The sequence below is a fragment of the Seriola aureovittata genome, chromosome 7 (genome assembly GCF_021018895.1).
Source record: "Seriola aureovittata isolate HTS-2021-v1 ecotype China chromosome 7, ASM2101889v1, whole genome shotgun sequence".
Lineage (NCBI taxonomy): Eukaryota > Metazoa > Chordata > Actinopteri > Carangiformes > Carangidae > Seriola > Seriola aureovittata.
The window spans coordinates 946,477-967,661 of NC_079370.1; the positions used below are offsets into that span (position 1 = coordinate 946,477).

General features: G+C 30.0%; 1 protein-coding gene and 1 long non-coding RNA gene across 5 annotated transcripts in view; one reads left to right on the top strand and one right to left on the bottom strand.

Moving 5' to 3' along the window:
* Positions 1 to 21,185, top strand: part of ntrk1 (neurotrophic tyrosine kinase, receptor, type 1) — a 77,530-nt gene that overhangs the window by 45,107 nt on the left and 11,238 nt on the right. For all 3 annotated transcript variants that reach the window (XM_056381946.1, XM_056381944.1, XM_056381945.1), the window contains 3 exons: positions 311 to 466; positions 788 to 918; positions 20,098 to 20,270. In XM_056381946.1, coding sequence (XP_056237921.1) covers positions 311 to 466; positions 788 to 918; positions 20,098 to 20,270 — 460 coding nt within the window. The remainder of the gene's footprint in view (positions 1 to 310; positions 467 to 787; positions 919 to 20,097; positions 20,271 to 21,185) is intronic.
* Positions 13,111 to 20,173, bottom strand: LOC130172955 (uncharacterized). Of its 2 annotated transcripts, XR_008828356.1 has the most exons (3): positions 19,350 to 20,173; positions 19,010 to 19,112; positions 13,111 to 13,320 (listed from the first exon to the last, which is right to left on the bottom strand). It is a non-coding gene; the product is annotated as an uncharacterized LOC130172955 (long non-coding RNA). The 2 variants fall into 2 exon arrangements; XR_008828355.1 differs by lacking the exon at positions 19,350 to 20,173 and having other exon boundaries at positions 19,010 to 19,343.

Here is a 21,185-nt window from a genome sequence, read left to right on the forward strand (position 1 = left end):
TTTAATACGCACTGTAGTCAGGAGTTGCTAACCATTCAGGCTTGCTGTATGGTCATTTTTCCAGTTCAATGTGGCCTGATTGCTGCGTGGCTGATGATGGTGATTATTAGGGCTTGTCATCATCTGTCACCATGGTACCAGCAAATGTGCAACCAAGTTTGTGGCGGAAAGCGTCGATTCCTCAAAGGGGGAAAAATGGGTTCTGAATTACTCCTTTTGATGGGCCATTGTAATCACAAATGGTTAGAGACTGATTAGGTGTTACATATCTCTCAGTTTTACTTGTTTGCTTCCCTCCCCATTTCATTAGGTTCATCAGTTTTGGGTACAGAGGATGACCTGGCCGTGTCACTTCGTTTCATGAACTTTGGAACCAGCCCGCCTTCCTCAGATGAAGACTCTGGTTTATCCAGCTTTGTAGAGAATCCACAGTACTTCTGCGGCATCATAAAGGACAAAGACATGTGTGAGTCTGATTGCTTACCTTGTTTGCGCTCTGCTGATGTTTGGTAGTTTGTTAATGAATCCACACTGAAAAAATTTTATGAAATTTCAATGTCTTGATTGTTGTTGATTTATTTTTTATGTGGGGTGTTTAGGTCATTCTCGTTGGTTATTTGTTCATTAATTTCTCTAATATTTTTATTTGCCTGACAATAAGTAAAAAATAAACAGAAAGACAAAGTATTAAGAACTAAAGTGGTTAAATCTTGATCAAATATGCTTAACTTTTATTCCCAGATGCTTTCACCCAGATTTTCAGAACTTTTCTGTATCTAATAATCAGGTGTCCAGCATATTAAACGACAGGACATTGTGTTGAAGTGGGAGCTGGGTGAAGGAGCGTTTGGCAAAGTCTACCTGGCAGAGTGTGCCAACCTGAGCCCCGACAGCGACAAGATGCTGGTCGCCATCAAGGTGAGTAACTCTTACCAGTTCCCCTCCACTGTTTCAAAAGCAGTCTGGCTGTTAATGTATTTTTATTCCCTCTGAACAACAGTTTCTGTAGACTTTTGCTCAAAGTCTGAAATTATGCTGAGCTAAAAGCAAATTTTTTTTATTACAACTACAGTGAGGAAAAGCACAGCACTTAAACTTGAATCTTCCATATACTGAAATAACATCCTGTGGTTTCTGAGTGAGTCGTCTTTGTTAAAGGACAGTCAGGTGGTTTTAATACACGGCTCATGTTACAACAGGTTAATGCAAACCACAGTGAATAAAAACAAGACAATGAATCTTTATCATCCCATTAATCAGACATCTGCTTTTATTGCAACACGTCATCACCCATGAGCAGTTGTGTAACAAGGAATTCTTGGTCATAGTAAAGAAAAACTCATTGGAAAAATAAAAACTACACAACCAACCTCACTGTTTGTTACTTTTATTGCTGTTAATTTAAAGATTTTTTGCTTCTCACTTTAAGCCCAAAAACCAATAAGAGCTGGTGATTTCTCAAACTCTAAGGAGGCTTCTGTCCCCCTGTTCAGAAAAATTAACACTCTTTCAGTATATTACTGCAGCAGATAAGCTTATATATAGAAGTATTGTGCATTTAATGACTAAAACATGAAACTGTGTGGTCCAGACCAGACTACCATGCTAGCTTCTGGTTAGAATGTTCGCTAATGTGCTAGTCATGTAATTCCACGGCCTTACTGTACTTACTATACTATGACGTTTTTTCTCATTTTAATGCCTTACTATACCATAATATTTTTGACATATTTATGCCTTAATATACCATGACGTTTTTTCTCATTTTTATTCCTTACTATACTATGACATTTTTTCGGCATTTTGATGCCTTAGTATACTGTGACGTTTTTTTTTTTTACATTTTTATGACTCACTATTATATAATAATAATAATAATAATAATATAATATTATATATGACGTTTTTATGCCTTACTATTCTGTGACATTTTTATACCTTACTGTACTATTACGTTTTTTCTACTTTTTATACCTTGCTGTACTATGACGTTTTTTGGCATTTTTATGCTTACTATACTATAATGTTTTTTTCTAATTTTTATGCCTTACTATACTGTGACATTTTTATGCCTTACTATACTATGACATTTTTTCTCATTTTGATGCCTTACTATACTATGACGTTTTTTTCTAATTTTTATGCCTTACTATAATATGACGTTTTTTGACATTTTCATCACTCACTATTATATAATTTTTATATGACGTTTTTATGCCTTACTGTACTGCAATGTTTTTTTTTTAATTTTTATGCCTTATTATACTGTGACATTTTTGTGCGTGGCTATACTATGAAATTTTTTCTCATTTTGATGCGTTACTATACTATAATGTTTTTTGGGATTTCATTACTTACTGTTATATAATTTTTATATGACGTTTTTATACCTTGATATACTATGATGTTTTATGTCTTACTATTATATGACTTTTTTTCATATTTTTATGCCTTACTTTAATATGACTTTTTATGCCTTATTATACTATGAGGTTTTTATGACTTACTATACTATGACGTTTTTATGACTTTTGATGCCTTACTATGCTATGATATTTTTATGATTTTTCATGCCCTACTATACTATGACTTTTTATGCCTTACCATACTATGACTTTTTATGCCTTACTATACTGTCATTTTTATGACTTTTTATGCCTTACTATACTGTCATTTTTATGACTTTTTATGCCTTACTATACTATGACTTTTTATGCCTTACTATACTATGATGTTTTTATGACTTTTTATGACTTACTATACGATGACGTCTTTATGCGGTTTTTTATGGCTTACTATACTATGACGTTTTTATGACTTTTTATGCCTTACTATACTATGACTTTATATGCCTTACTATACTATGAAGTTTTTATGACTTTTTATGCCTTACTATACTATGACTTTATATGCCTTACTATACTATGGCGTTTTTATTACTTTTTATGCCTTACTATACTATGAAGTTTTTATGACTTTTTATGCCTTACTATACAATGACTTTTTATGCCTTACTATATTATGACGTTTTTATGACTTTTTATGCCTTACTATACTATGCCTTTATATGCCTTACTATGCTATGGCGTTTTTATTACTTTTTATGCCTTACTATACCATGACTTTTTTATGCCTTTCTATACTATGATTTTTTTCATGACTTTTTATGCCTTACTATACTATGACATTTTTATGACTTTTTGTGCCTTACTATAGTATGAAGTTTTTATGACTTTTTATGCCTTACTATACTATGACGTTTTTATGACTTTTTATGCCTTACTATACTATGACATTTTTATGACTTTTTGTGCCTTACTATAGTATGAAGTTTTTATGACTTTTTATGCCTTACTATACCATGACTTTTTATTCCTTACTATACTATTACTTTTTATGCCTTACTATACTATTACTTTTTATGCCTTACTATACTATGACGTTTTTATGACTTTTTATGCCTTACTTTATTATGTTGTTTTTATGCCTTACTATACTATGACGTTTTTATGCCTTACTATACTATGTCGTTTTTATGACTTTTTATGCCTTACTTTACTATGTTGTTTTTATGACTTTTTATGCCTTACTATACTATAATGTTTTTATGAGTTTTTATGCCTTAATATACTATGACGTTTTTATGACTTTTTATGCCTTACTATGCTATGACATTTTTATGACTTTTCATACCCTACTATACTATGACTTTTTATGCCTTACCATATTATGACTTTTTATGCCTTACTATACCATGACCTTTTATGCCTTACTATACTATGACGTTTTTATGACTTTTTATGCCTTACTATACCATGACGTTTTTATGACGTTTTTATGCCTTACTATACTATGACGTTTTTATGACTTTTTATGCCTTACTATACTATGACGTTTTTATGACTTTTTATGCCTTACTATACTATGACATTTTTATGACTTTTTTATGACTTTTTTATGACTTTTTATGCCTTACTATACTATGACTGTTTATGCCTTACTATACTATGACGTTTTTATGACTTTTTATGCCTTACTATACTATGCCTTTATACGCCTTACTATACTATGACGTTTTTATTACTTTTTATGCCTTACTATACGATGACGTTTTTATGACGTTTTTATTACTTTTTATGCCTTACTATACTATGACGTTTTTATGACTTTTTGTGCCTTACTATAGTATGAAGTTTTTATGACTTTTTATGCCTTACTATACCATGACTTTTTATTCCTTACTATACTATTACTTTTTATGCCTTACTATACTATGACATTTTTATGACTTTTTATGCCTTACTTTATTATGTCGTTTTTATGACTTTCTATGCCTTACTATACTATGACGTTTTTATGCCTTACTATACTATGTCGTTTTTATGACTTTTTATGCCTTACTTTACTATGTTGTTTTTATGACTTTTTATGCCTTACTATACTATAATGTTTTTATGACTTTTTATGCCTTACTATGCTATGACATTTTTATGACTTTTCATACCCTACTATACCATGACTTTTTATTCCTTACTATACTATTACTTTTTATGCCTTACTATACTATGACGTTTTTATGACTTTTTATGCATTACTTTATTATGTCGTTTTTATGACTTTTTTATGACTTTCTATGCCTTACTATACTATGACGTTTTTATGCCTTACTATACTATGTTGTTTTTATGACTTTTTTATGACTTTTTATGCCTTACTATACTATAATGTTTTTATGACTTTTTATGCCTTACTATACTGTCATTGTTATGACCTTTTATGCCTTACTATACTATGAGTTTTTATGCCTTACTATACTATGACGTTTTTATGACTTTTTATGCCTTACTATACTGTCATTGTTATGACTTTTTATGCCTTACTATACTATGACTTTTTATGCCTTACTATACTATGACGTTTTTATGACTTTTTATGCCTTACTATATGATGACGTTTTTATGACGTTTTTATGCCTTACTATACTATGACGTTTTTATGACTTTTTATGCCTTACTATACCATGACTTTTTATGCCTTACTATACTATTACTTTTTATGCCTTACTATACTATGAAGTTTTTATGACTTTTTATGCCTTACTATACTATGCCTGTTTATGCCTTACTATACTATGGCGTTTTTATTACTTTTTATGCCTTACTATGCTATGACATTTTTATGACTTTTCATGCCTTACTATACTATGACTGTTTATGCCTTCCTATACTATGACGTTTTTATTACTTTTTATGCCTTACTATGCTATGACAATTTTATTACTTTTTATGCCTTACTATGCTATGACAATTTTATTACTTTTTATGCCTTACTATACTATGACGTTTTTATGACTTTTTGTGCCTTACTATGCTATGACAATTTTATTACTTTTTATGCCTTACTATACTATGTCGTTTTTATGACTTTTTATGCCTTACTTTACTATGTCGTTTTTATGACTTTTTATGCCTTACTTTACTATGTTGTTTTTATGACTTTTTATGCCTTACTATACTATAATGTTTTTATGAGTTTTTATGCCTTACTATACTATAATGTTTTTATGAGTTTTTATGCCTTACTATACTATGACGTTTTTATGACTTTTTATGCCTTACTATACCATGACTTTTTATTCCTTACTATACTATTACTTTTTATTCCTTACTATACTATGACGTTTTTATGACTTTTTATGCCTTACTTTATTATGTCGTTTTTATGACTTTCTATGCCTTACTATACTATGACGTTTTTATGCCTTACTATACTATGTTGTTTTTATGACTTTTTATGCCTTACTATACTATAATGTTTTTATGACTTTTTATGCCTTACTATACTGTCATTGTTATGACCTTTTATGCCTTACTATACTATGACTTTTTATGCCTTACTATACTATGACGTTTTTATGACTTTTTATGCCTTACTATACTGTCATTGTTATGACTTTTTATGCCTTACTATACTATGACTTTTTATGCCTTACTATACTATGACGTTTTTATGACTTTTTATGCCTTACTATACGATGACGTTTTTATGACGTTTTTATGCCTTACTATACTATGACGTTTTTATGACTTTTTATGCCTTACTATACCATGACTTTTTATGCCTTACTATACTATTACTTTTTATGCCTTACTATACTATGAAGTTTTTATGACTTTTTATGCCTTACTATACTATGCCTGTTTATGCCTTACTATACTATGGCGTTTTTATTACTTTTTATGCCTTACTATGCTATGACATTTTTATGACTTTTCATGCCTTACTATACTATGACTGTTTATGCCTTCCTATACTATGACGTTTTTATGACTTTTTATGCCTTACTATGCTATGCCTTTATATGCCTTACTATACTATGGCGTTTTTATTACTTTTTATGCCTTACTATGCTATGACAATTTTATTACTTTTTATGCCTTACTATGCTATGACAATTTTATTACTTTTTATGCCTTACTATAGTATGAAGTTTTTATGACTTTTTATGCCTTACTATACCATGACTTTTTATTCCTTACTATACTATTACTTTTTATTCCTTACTATACTATGACGTTTTTATGACTTTTTATGCCTTACTTTATTATGTCGTTTTTATGACTTTCTATGACTTACTATACTATGACGTTTTTATGACTTTTTATGCCTTACTATACTATGACGTTTTTATGCCTTACTATACTATGACGTTTTTATGACTTTTTGTGCCTTACTATAGTATGAAGTTTTTATGACTTTTTATGCCTTACTATACCGTGACATTTTATGACTTTTTATGCCTTACTTTATTATGTCGTTTTTATGACTTTCTATGCCTTACTATACTATGACGTTTTTATGCCTTACTATACTATGTCGTTTTTATGACTTTTTATGCCTTACTTTATTATGTCGTTTTTATGACTTTCTATGCCTTACTATACTATGACGTTTTTATGCCTTACTATACTATGTCGTTTTTATGACTTTTTATGACTTACTATACTAAGACGTTTTTATGACTTTTTATGCCTTACTTTACTATGTTGTTTTTATGACTTTCTATGCCTTACTATACTATGACTTTTTATGCCTTACTATACTATGACGTTTTTATGACTTTTTATGCCTTACTATACCATGACATTTTATGCCTTACTATACTATAATGTTTTTATGAGTTTTTATGCCTTACTATCCTATGACGTTTTTATGACTTTTTATGCCTTACTATGCTATGACATTTTTATGACTTTTCATACCCTACTATACTATGACTTTTTATGCCTTACCATATTATGACTTTTTATGCCTTACGATACTATGTCGTTTTTATGACTTTTTATGCCTTACTATACCATGACCTTTTATGCCTTACTATACTATGAAGTTTTTATGACTTTTTATGCCTTACTATACTGTCATTGTTATGACTTTTTATGCCTTACTATACTATGACTTTTTATGCCTTACTATACTATGCCTTTATATGCCTTACTATACTATGGCGTTTTTATTACTTTTTATGCCTTACTATACTATGACGTTTTTATGACTTTTTGTGCCTTACTATACTATGACTGTTTATGCCTTCCTATACTATGAAGTTTTTATGACTTTTTATGCCTTACTATACTATGCCTTTATATGCCTTACTATACTATGGTGTTTTTATTACTTTTTATGCCTTACTATGCTATGACCTTTTTATTACTTTTTATGCCTTACTATGCTATGACATTTTTATTACTTTTTATGCCTTACTATACCATGACTTTTTTATGCCTTTCTATACTATGATTTTTTTCATGACTTTTTATGCCTTACTATACTATGATGTTTTTATGACTTTCTCTGACTTACTATACTATGACGTTTTTATGACTTTTTATGCCTTACTTTACTATGTTGTTTTTATGACTTTCTATACCTTACTATACTATGACTTTTTATGCCTTACTATACTATGACATTTTTATGACTTTTTATGCCTTACTATACCATGACATTTTATGCCTTACTATACTATAAAGTTTTTATGACTTTTTATGCCTTACTATACCATGACTTTTTATATCTTACTATACTATTACTATTTATGCCTTACTATACTATGACGTTTTTATGACTTTTTATGCCTTACTTTATTTTGTCGTTTTTATGACTTTCTATGACTTACTATACTATGAAGTTTTTCATGACGTTTTATGCCTTAATATACTATGTTGTTTTTATGACTTTTTATGCCTTACTATAACATGACTTTTTATTCCTTACTATACTATTACTTTTTATGCCTTACTATACTATGACTTTTTATTACTTTTTATGACTTACCATAGTTTGACATTTTTATGCCTTACTATACTATAAAGTTTTTATGACTTTTTATGCCTTACTGTATTATGATGTTTCTATGATTTTTATGCCTTGATATACTAAGACATTTTTTGACATTTTTATACTTTACTATTCTATGACGTTTTTTGACATTTTTATGCCTTACTATATTATGACGTTTTTTGATATTTTCATGTCTTACTATATTGTGACATTTTTATGCCTTTCTGTACTGACATTTTTTCTCATTTTTATGCCTTACTATACTATGATATTTAAAAAAAAAAAATTTGCATTACTATACTATGACATTTTTTATGCCTCACTATACTATGATGTTTTGTGCCTTACAATACTATGAAGTTTTTATGCTTTAATATCATATGACGTTTTTTTTCATTTTTATGTCTCACTATACTATGACGTTTTTTATACCTTGCTATACTATGTGTAATTGCTGAACACAGAGAATGGACTCAAAAGCACAACTTGACACTCAGCAGGTAAAGAACCAGTCTTTATTTAGGAATGTACTTGCAACCAAACACATAGAGGAAAGGCTAGAACTCTGACATAAATGGACAAGACGAACTGGCACCCAGGGAAGGGAACACTGAGACTAAAGGGCAAGGGAGACAGTGACACACAGGTGCAACACAATGGGTCAAGTAATCACACAGGAGGGAAGCACAGGAGGGCAGGAAATGCAGGGACCTGGAATGAGAAAAGAGGTGAGTATAAAAATTAAACAGGAAACACGATTTAAGACGCGGGAAGAAGACAGAATGGACTTAACTGACAAGATGTGACATTATGACGTTTGATGACATTTTTAACCCATATTATATACTATGATGTTTTGTACCTTGCTATACTATGACTTTTGTTGATGTTTTTATGCTTCACTATATTATGACGTTTTTGATGTTTTTATGCCTTAAAATACTATGATATTTTTTTATGTTTTTATGACTTTTCATGCCCTACTATACTATGACTTTTTATGCCTTATGTCGTTTTTATGACTTTTTATGCCTTACTATACTATGAGGTTTTTCTGACATTTTTATGCCTTACTATACAATGACTTTTTATGCCTTACTATACTATTACTTTTTAGGCCTTACTATACTATGACGTTTTTATGACTTTTTATGCCTTATTTATACCATGACATTTTATGCCCAACTATACTATGAAGTTTTTATGACTTTTTATGCCTTACTATGCTATGACATTTTTATGACTTTTCATGCCTACTATACTATGACTTTTTATGCCTTACCATACTATGACTTTTTATGCCTTACTATACTATGTCATTTTTATGACTTTTCATGCCCTATGTTAGTATGACTTTTTATGACTTACTATACTACGTCGTTTTTATGACTTTTTATGCCTTACTATAACATGACATTTTATGCCTTACTATACTATGACGTTTTTATGACTTTTTACGTCTTACTATACTATGACATTTTTATGACTTTTCATGCCCTACTATACTATGACTTTTTATGCCTTACCATACTATGACTTTTTATGCCTTACTATACTATGTCATTTTTATGACTTTTCATGCCCTATGTTAGTATGACTTTTTATGACTTACTATACTATGTCGTTTTTATGACTTTTTATGCCTTACTATACTATGACATTTTTATGACTTTTCATGCCCTACTATACTATGACTTTTTATGCCTTACTATACTATGTCGTTTTTTTGACTTGCTATACTATGTCGTTTTTATGATTTTTTATGCCTTACTATACTATGATGTTTTTATGACTTTTTATGCCTTACTATACAATGACTTTTTATGCCTTACTATACTATTACTTTTTAGGCCTTACTATACTATGACGTTTTTATGACTTTTTATGCCTTATTTATACCATGACATTTTATGCCCAACTATACTATGAAGTTTTTATGACTTTTTATGCCTTACTATGCTATGACATTTTTATGACTTTTCATGCCCTACTATACTATGACTTTTTATGCCTTACCATACTATGACTTTTTATGCCTTACTATACTATGTCATTTTTATGACTTTTCATGCCCTATGTTAGTATGACTTTTTATGACTTACTATACTACGTCGTTTTTATGACTTTTTATGCCTTACTATAACATGACATTTTATGCCTTACTATACTATGACGTTTTTATGACTTTTTACGTCTTACTATACTATGACATTTTTATGACTTTTCATGCCCTACTATACTATGACTTTTTATGCCTTACCATACTATGACTTTTTATGCCTTACTATACTATGTCATTTTTATGACTTTTCATGCCCTATGTTAGTATGACTTTTTATGACTTACTATACTATGTCGTTTTTATGACTTTTTATGCCTTACTATACTATGACATTTTTATGACTTTTCATGCCCTACTATACTATGACTTTTTATGCCTTACTATACTATGTCGTTTTTTTGACTTGCTATACTATGTCGTTTTTATGATTTTTTATGCCTTACTATACTATGATGTTTTTATGACTTTTTATGCCTTACTATACTATGAAGTTTTGATGACATTTTATGCCTTACTATAACATGACATTTTATGCCTTACTATACTATGACGTTTTTATGACTTTTTATGTCTTACTATACTATGACATTTTTATGACTTTTCATGACCTACTATACTATGACTTTTTATGCCTTACTATACTATGTCGTTTTTTTGACTTGCTATACTATGTCGTTTTTATGATTTTTTATGCCTTACTAAACTATGATGTTTTTATGACTTTTTATGCCTTACTATACTATGACTTTTTATGCCTTACTATACTATGACTTTTTATGCCTTACTATACTATTAAGTTTTTATGACTTTTTATGCCTTATTATACTATGACTTTTTATGACTTACTATACTATGTCGTTTTTATGACTTTTTATGCCTTACTATACTATGACTTTTTATGACTTTTTATGCCTTACTATACTATGTCATTTTTATGACTTTTCATGCCCTATTTTAGTATGACTTTTTATGACTTACTATACTATGTCGTTTTTATGACTTTTTATGCCTTACTATACTATGAAGTTTTTATGACTTTTTATGCCTTACTTTACTATGACGTTTTTATGACTTTTTATGCCTTACTATACCAAGACATTTTATGCCTTACTATAGTATGACGTTTTTATGATTTTTTATGCCTTACTTTACTATGTCGTTTTTATGATTTTTTATGCCTTACTATACCATGACAGTTTATGCCCAACTATACTATGAAGTTTTTATGACTTTTTATGCCTTACTATGCTATGACATTTTTATGACTTTTCATGCCCTACTATACTATGACTTTTTATGCCTTACCATACTATGACTTTTTATGCCTTACTATACTATGTCATTTTTATGACTTTTCATGCCCTATTTTAGTATGACTTTTTATGACTTACTATACTATGTCGTTTTTATGACTTTTTATGCCTTACTATACTATGAAGTTTTTATGACATTTTATGCCTTACTATACTATGACATTTTTATGACTTTTCATGCCCTACTATACTATGACTTTTTATGCCTTACTATACTATGTCGTTTTTTTGACTTGCTATACTATGTCGTTTTTATGATTTTTTATGCCTTACTATACCATGACAGTTTATGCCCAACTATACTATGAAGTTTTTATGACTTTTTATGCCTTACTATGCTATGACATTTTTATGACTTTTCATGCCCTACTATACTATGACTTTTTATGCCTTACCATACTATGACTTTTTATGCCTTACTATACTATGTCATTTTTATGACTTTTCATGCCCTATTTTAGTATGACTTTTTATGTCTTACTATACTATGTCGTTTTTATGACTTTTTATGCCTTACTATACTATGAAGTTTTTATGACATTTTATGCCTTACTATAACATGACATTTTATGCCTTACTATACTATGACTTTTTATGCCTTACTATACTATGTCGTTTTTTTTGACTTGCTATACTATGTCATTTTTATGACTTTTTATGCCTTATTATACTATGTCGTTTTTATGACTTTTTATGCCTTACTATACTATGAAGTTTTTATGACATTTTATGCTTTACTATAACATGACTTTTCATGCCCTACTATACTATGACTTTTTATGCCTTACTATACTACGTCGTTTTTATGACTTTTTATGCCTTACTATACTATGAAGTTTTTATGACATTTTATGCCTTACTATAACATGACTTTTCACGCCCTACTATACTATGACTTTTTATGCCTTACTATACTATGTCGTTTTTTTTTACTTGCTATACTATGTCATTTTCATGACTTTTTATGCCTTATTATACTATGACTTTTTATACCTTACTATACTATGACGTTTTTTTGATGTTTAATGCCTTACTGTATTATGATGTTTTTTGATATTTTTATGTCTTACTATATTATGACATTTTTTCTCATTTTTATGCCTTACTATATTGTGACATTTTTATGCCTTTCTGTACTATGACATTTTTTTCAAATTTTTATGCCTTACTATACTATGACATTTTTTATTTTAAATTTTGCATTACAATAGTATGAAGTTTTTATGCCTCAATATACTATGACGTTTTTTGACATTTTTATGCTTTACTATACTATCACATTTTTTGTCATTTTTATGTCTCACTATATGACATTTTTTATGCCTTGCTATACTATGTGTAATTGCTGAACACAGAGAATGGACTCAAAAGCACAACTTGACACTCAGCAGGTAAAGAACCAGTCTTTATTTAGAAATGTACTTGCAACCAAACACATAGAGGAAAGGCTAGAACTCTGACATAAATGGACAAGACGAACTGGCACCCAGGGAAGGGAACACTGAGACTAAAGGGCAAGGGAGACAGTGACACACAGGTGCAACACATTGGGTCAAGTAATCACACAGGAGGGAAGCACAGGAGGGCAGGAAGTGCAGGGACCTGGATTGAGAAAAGAGATGAGTATAAAAATTAAACAGGAAACACGATTTAAGACACGCGGGAAGAAGACAGAATGGACTTAACTGACAAAATGTGACATTATGACGTTTGATGACATTTTTAACCCATATTATATACTATGATGTTTTGTACCTTGCTATACTATGACGTTCGTTGATGTTTTTATGCTTCACTATATTATGACGTTTTTGATGTTTTTATGCCTTAAAATACTATGATATTTTTTTATGTTTTTATGTCTTACTATACTATGTCGTTTTTATGACTTTTCATGCCCTACTATAGTATGACTTTTTATGCCTTACCATACTATGACATTTTTATGCCTTACTATACTATGTCGTTTTTATGACTTTATATGCCTTACTATACCATGACTTTTTATGCCTTACTATATTATGACGTTTTTATGACTTTTTATGCCTTACTATACTATGACGTTTTTATGCCTTACTATACAATGACTTTTTATGCCTTACTATATTATGACGTTTTTATGACTTTTTATGCCTTACTATACAATGACTTTTTATGCCTTACTTTACTATGTCGTTTTTATGACTTTTTATGCCTTACTATACCATGACTTTTATGCCTTATTTATACTATGACTTTTTATGCCTTACTATACTGTGACGTTTTTATGACGTTTTATGCCTTACTATACTATGATGCTTTTATGACTTTTTATGCCTTACTATACTATGACGTTTTTATGATATTTTTATGCCTTACTATACTTTGTCATTTTTATGACTTTTTATGCCTTACAATACCATGACTTTTTATACGTTACTATACTATGACGTTTTTATGACTTTTTATGCCTTACTATACTATGACGTTTTTATGCCTTACTATACAATGACTTTTTATGCCTTACTATATTATGACGTTTTTATGACTTTTTATGCCTTACTATACAATGACTTTTTATGCCTTACTTTACTATGTCGTTTTTATGACTTTTTATGCCTTACTATACCATGACTTTTATGCCTTATTTATACTATGACTTTTTATGCCTTACTATACTGTGACGTTTTTATGACGTTTTTATGCCTTACTATACTGTGACTTTTTATGCCTTACTTTACTAAGTCGTTTTTATGACTTTTATGCCTTACTTTACCATGACTTTTTATGCCTTACTATACCATGTCGTTTTTATGACTTTTCATGCCCTACTATACTATGACTTTTTATGCCTTACCATACTATGACTTTTTATGCCTTACTATACTATGACATTTTTATGACTTTTTATGCCTTACTTTACTAGGTCGTTTTTATGACTTTATATGCCTTACTATACCATGACTTTTTATGCCTTACTATACAATAACTTTTTATGCCTTACTATATTATGACGTTTTTGTTACTTTTTATGCCTTACTATACTATGATGTTTTTCATGACTTTTTTTGCCTTAATATACCATGACGTTTTTCATGACTTTTTATGCCTTACAATACCATGACTTTTTACACCTTACTATATTATGACGTTTTTATGACTTTTTATGCCTTACTATACTATGACTTTTTATGCCTTACTATACTATGACGTTTTTATGACTTTTTATGCCTTATTTATACTATGACGTTTTTATGCCTTACTATACAATGACTTTTTATGCCTTACTATACTATGACTTTTTATGCCTTACTATACTATGACGTTTTTATGACGTTTTTATGTCTTACTATACTATGACTTTTTATGCCTTACTATACTATGACGTTTTTATGACTTTTTATGCCTTATTTATACTATGACGTTTTTATGCCTTACTATACAATGACTTTTTATGCCTTACTATACTATGACTTTTTATGCCTTACTATACTATGACGTTTTTATGACGTTTTTATGTCTTACTATAGTATGACTTTTTATGCCTTACTATACTATGACGTTTTTATGACTTTTTATGCCTTATTTATACTATGACGTTTTTATGCCTTACTATACAATGACTTTTTATGCCTTACTATACTATGACTTTTTATGCCTTACTATACTATGACGTTTTTATGACGTTTTTATGTCTTACTATAGTATGACTTTTTATGCCTTACTATACTATGACGTTTTTATGACTTTTTATGCCTTACTATGCTATGACGTTTTTATGACTTTTTATGCCTTAGTATACTATGATGCTTTTATGACTTTTTATGCCTTACTATACTATGACGTTTTTATGATATTTTTATGCCTTACTATACTTTGTCATTTTCATGACTTTTTATGCCTTTTTATGCCTTACTATACTATGACGTTTTTATGACTTTTTATACCTTACTATACTATGACTTTTTATGCCTTACTATACTATGACGTTTTTATGACTTTTTATGCCTTACTATACTATGACTTTTTATGCCTTACTATACTATGACGTTTTTATGACTTTTTATGCCTTAGTATACTATGACTTTTTATGCCTTACTATACTATGACGTTTTTATGACTTTTTATGCCTTACTATACTATGACTTTTTATGCCTTACTATACTATGACGTTTTTATGACTTTTTATGCCTTACTATACTATGACTTTTTATGCCTTACTATACGATGACTTTTTATGACTTTTTATGCATTACTATACTATGTCATTTTTATGACTTTTTATGCTTTACAATACCATGACTTTCTATACCTTACTATACTATGACGTTTTTATTACTTTTTATGCCTTACAATACTATGACGTTTTTCATGACTTTTTTTGCCTTAATATACCATGACGTTTTTATGACTTTTTATGCCTTACTTTACTATGTCGTTTTTATGACTTTATATGCCTTACTATACTATGACTTTTTATGCCTTACTATACTATGAGGTTTTTATGACGTTTTTATGCCTTACTATACTATGATGCTTTTACGAGTTTTTATGCCTTACTATACTGTGACTTTTTATGCCTTACTATACCATGACGTTTTTATGACATTTTTATGCCTTACTATACTATGACTTTATATGCCTTACTATACCATGACATTTTATGCCTAACTATACTATGTCATTTTTATGACTTTTTATGCCTTACTATACAATGACTTTTTATGCCTTACTATACTATGACATTTTATGCCTTACTATACCATGTCGTTTTTATGACATTTTATGCCTAACTATACTATGTATCGTTTTTATGACTTTTTATGCATTACTATACTATGACGTTTTATGCCTTACTATACTATGTCGTTTTTATGACATTTTATGCCTAACTATACTATGTATCGTTTTTATGGCTTTTTGTGCCTTACTATACTATGTCATTTTTATGACTTTTTATGCCTTACAATACCATGACTTTTTATACCTTACTATACTATGACGTTTTTATGACTTTTTGTGCCTTACTATACTATGACTTTTTATGCATTACTATACTATGACTTTTTATGCATTACTATACTATGTCGTTTTTATGACTTTTTAGGCCTTACTATACTATGACTTTTTATGCATTACTATACTATGTCGTTTTTTTGACTTGCTATACTATGTCGTTTTTATGATTTTTTATGCCTTACTTTACTATGACGTTTTTATGAAGTTTTTATGCCTTACTATACCAAGACATTTTATGCCTTACTATAGTATGACGTTTTTATGACTTTTTATGCCTTACTTTACTATGTCGTTTTTATGACTTTTTGTGCCTTACTATACTGTGACTTTTTATGACTTTTTATGCATTACTATAATATGACGTTTTATGCCTTACTATACTATGTCGTTTTTATGACATTTTATGCCTAACTATACTATGTATCGTTTTTATGGCTTTTTGTGCCTTACTATACTATGTCATTTTTATGACTTTTTATGCCTTACAATACCATGACTTTTTATATCTTACTATACTATGACGTTTTTATGACTTTTTATGCCTTACTATACTATGACTTTTTATGACTTTTTATGCATTACTATATTATGACGTTTTATGCCTTACTATACTATGTCGTTTTTATGACATTTTATGCCTAACTATACTATGTATCGTTTTTATGGCTTTTTGTGCCTTACTATACTATGACGTTTTTATGACTTTTTATGCCTTACTATACCATGACGTTTTGTGCCTTACTATACTATGTCATTTTTATGACTTTTTATGCTTTACAATACCATGACTTTTTATACCTTACTATACTATGACGTTTTTATGACTTTTTATACCTTACTATACTATGTCGTTTTTATGACATTTTATGCCTTACTATACTATGTCGTTTTTATGACTTTTTAGGCCTTACTATACTATGACTTTTTATGCATTACTATACTATGTCATTTTTTTTTACTTTTTATGCCTTACAATACCATGACTTTTTATGCCTTACTATACTATGACGTTTTTATGACTTTTTATTCCTTAATATACCATTACATTTTATTCCTTACTATACTAAGACTTTACATGCCTTACTATACCATGACATTTTATGCCTTACTATACTATGATGTTTTTATGACTTTTTATGCCTTAATATACCATTACATTTTATGCCTTACTATACTATGAAGTTTTTGACATTTTTATGCCGTATTATACTATGACCTTCATATTCCTTACTGTACTATGATGTTTTATGCCTAACTATACTATCATGTTTTTTGATGTTTTTTAAGCCTTACTATACTGTGACGTTTTCTTTGACATTTTTATGCCTTACTATACTATGGCGTTTTTTGACGTTATTATGCCTTACTATATTATGAAGTTTTTGAAATTTTTATGACTTACCATACATAACGTTCATATGCCTTACTGTACTATGACGTTTATATGCCTACTGTACTATGACGTTTTATGCCTTACTATAGTATCATGTTTTTTGATGTTTTTATGCTGTAATATTCGAGTACGTTTTTTGACGTTTTTATGCCTTAGTATACTATGACGTTTTATGCCTTACTATATACTATGACGTTTTTTGATGTTTTTATGCCACAATACACGATTATATCTTTTGACATTTTTATGCCTCACCATACTAAGACGGTTTTTTTTACATTTTTATGCGTTGCTATACTATGGTTTTTTCTGCTATACTATATTATCACGTTTTTTAATGTTTTTATGCCGCAACACACGATTTTGTTTTTGACATTCTTATGCCTTGCTATACTATGATTTTTTCTGGCTTATTATACTGACGTTATTTGATGTATTTATCTTTCAATATACGAATATGTTTTGTGCCTTCGTATACTATGGACAAATCTATGCCTTACTATACTGCGATGTCTATTTTTTACATTCTTATGCCTTATTATACTGTCACATTTTTGAAAATTTTATGCCTCACTATATTATGATGTTTTTGGGCCTTTTCATGCCTTACTATAGTATGACGTTTTATGCCTTCATATACTATGACATTTTTAGTCCTTATTATACTGTCACGCTGCCATAATATACTATGATGTTTTTAACATTTTTATGACTTCCAATATATTGACGTTTTTGGGTGTTTTTATGCTGTATTATACCATGACTTTTTTTTTTATGCCTTACTACACTATATATTATTTAGAAATGTATTTGCGAACAAACATGTAGAGTAAAGGCTAGAACTCTAACACAAATAGACAAGACGAACTGGCACACAGTGAAGGGAACACTGAGACTAACTGGGGCAAGGGAGACAATGACACACAGGTCCAACACATTCGGGCAGGGTCAAGTTAAGTAATGACACAGCAGGGAAGCACAGGAGGGCAGGAAGTGCAGGGACCTGGAATGAGAAAAGAGGTGAGTATCCAAATAAAACAGGAAACACAATTTGAGACATGAGGGAAGACGACAGAAGGGACTTAACCGACAAGATGTGACATTATGACGTTTTTGACTTATTATACTATGAAGCTTTTATACTTTAATTTCCTATGATTTTTATGCTTACTAATACTGTGCCGTTATTCCATAGAGCACACAGCAGAAGTTGTCAGTATTTTTAACAAGCTATAGGTACCTTAACACTTGGAAATGGTGGGGTCTGCAGTCCCTCTCCAAAATTGATGCTCTAAACAAAAATATAATACATGTCCACAGCAGTAAATACATACCTTTATGCAATTTTGGCAAAGATATACATGAGTATAATGGATAAATGGGGCAAAAACTGGAAGAATTAAATGCTTAGGTGAATGACGTCCCAAGTCACCAGAGGTTTGATACAAATTGGATCGTCTGAAATAAAATCTTGGGTTATGTAGATTATATGCTGAACATTTCATGCTTTAGTCATAAAATGAACAATTGTTTTGCCTACCTGCCCCACTATATGACAAAAATATTCATCAGATATGCGGGTTTATATAAAAATATATATGTTCTTATATATGTGTCTTGTCTCACATCATCTTTTAGTCAATTCTTCATATTTAATTCTCAAATTCATTCTCATAATACCAAACAGATTGAACATCTTCTCTTCCAAAGCATGGCCAGTTATTCCCTCAGATAATGCAATGTACAGATCTGAAATACCAAAGCACACATTATCAAAAAATTTTAAATGAATTTGTCATCACATCTAATTCATGATGTCTAATTAGTTCTTGTGTTGAACTTGAAGTTTATTTTGTGTTTCTTATTGTACTGTATTTTATTTGTATTATGCAAAATCTTATAGCCATCAGTTTTATGTCTGTCATATGGGTTAAAAAAAAGAATAAGCAGCATGTTAATTTAAATGTGTGATCCTTGTGTGGTCACAGACTCTGAAGGACGCCAATGAGTCGACCCGGCAGGACTTCCAGAGGGAGGCGGAGCTGCTGACGGTGCTCCAACACCAGCACATTGTGCGATTCTACGGCGTCTGTACAGATGGAGAGCCACTGGCCATGGTGTTCGAATACATGCGGCACGGAGACCTCAACCGCTTTCTTCGGTATGTTGCAGACCTGCTCATGATCTCTGTGCTTAAAGGTTAAACCCACTTAGCTGACCTCAGTGGACGGTGTGGTTCCAGTGGTTGCTCAGCATTAACCCTGGATTCTGTGGGTTTAAGCAGAAATGCACAAAGCATGAGGACGACCGTAGGACAGTTTGTACTTGACTGCACAGTTACTGTTATTCTTTATATTTTTGATGTTGCTGCTTTTCCTCCATCTCTGCACTTTAAGGTCTCTTAGGTCCTATTAACATTAGCATAACGTTTAAATGATCTGGGGACTTCAAAGTAGTCAGAGTTTGAAATCCCCTGGAAATGTGCCTTTGTTTACAAATCAAAAATCAAAAATAAATTGTCCACTATGTTTTGTTAAAGTGATTCAAACTCTTGCCTGTCTTCATTCACAATTTTATCTTCCCTTTTCTTCCACTTACAATTCATATCATCCTAATGTTACAGAAAAAGGAGGCTGCAGTGAATTGTACAGAGGAATATTTTGTTAAAAAATCTTGTTGCTTCTCAGGCAGGTTTCATTATTTGGGTGCAAATGGGATTCAGAACATTTCAGGGGGCAAATATATAATTTACAAGGTATCCTCCCATCATAATTACAAACAGAGTCAATTTCAAATGTGGCAGGATTTTATTTGAATACTGATGGACACAGTAAATAACCAGATTCAGCATTTAAGCAGAAATAGACAAGTTTCCTTGAACCGAATTCTGAACTAATGTGATATCTCAAGAAGGGGTTGTGTAGCAAATTAGTTCATAACCACACTTGAATTGTATGACACTGTGATGAAAGAGTCTTTTAAAACATGTTCTTTCAATCATTTATACTGCAATTTAAAAAGTTTAGGAACCTCCGGAGAGGCTGAGACAATGTTGTCCTATTAGAGCTCACTTGGC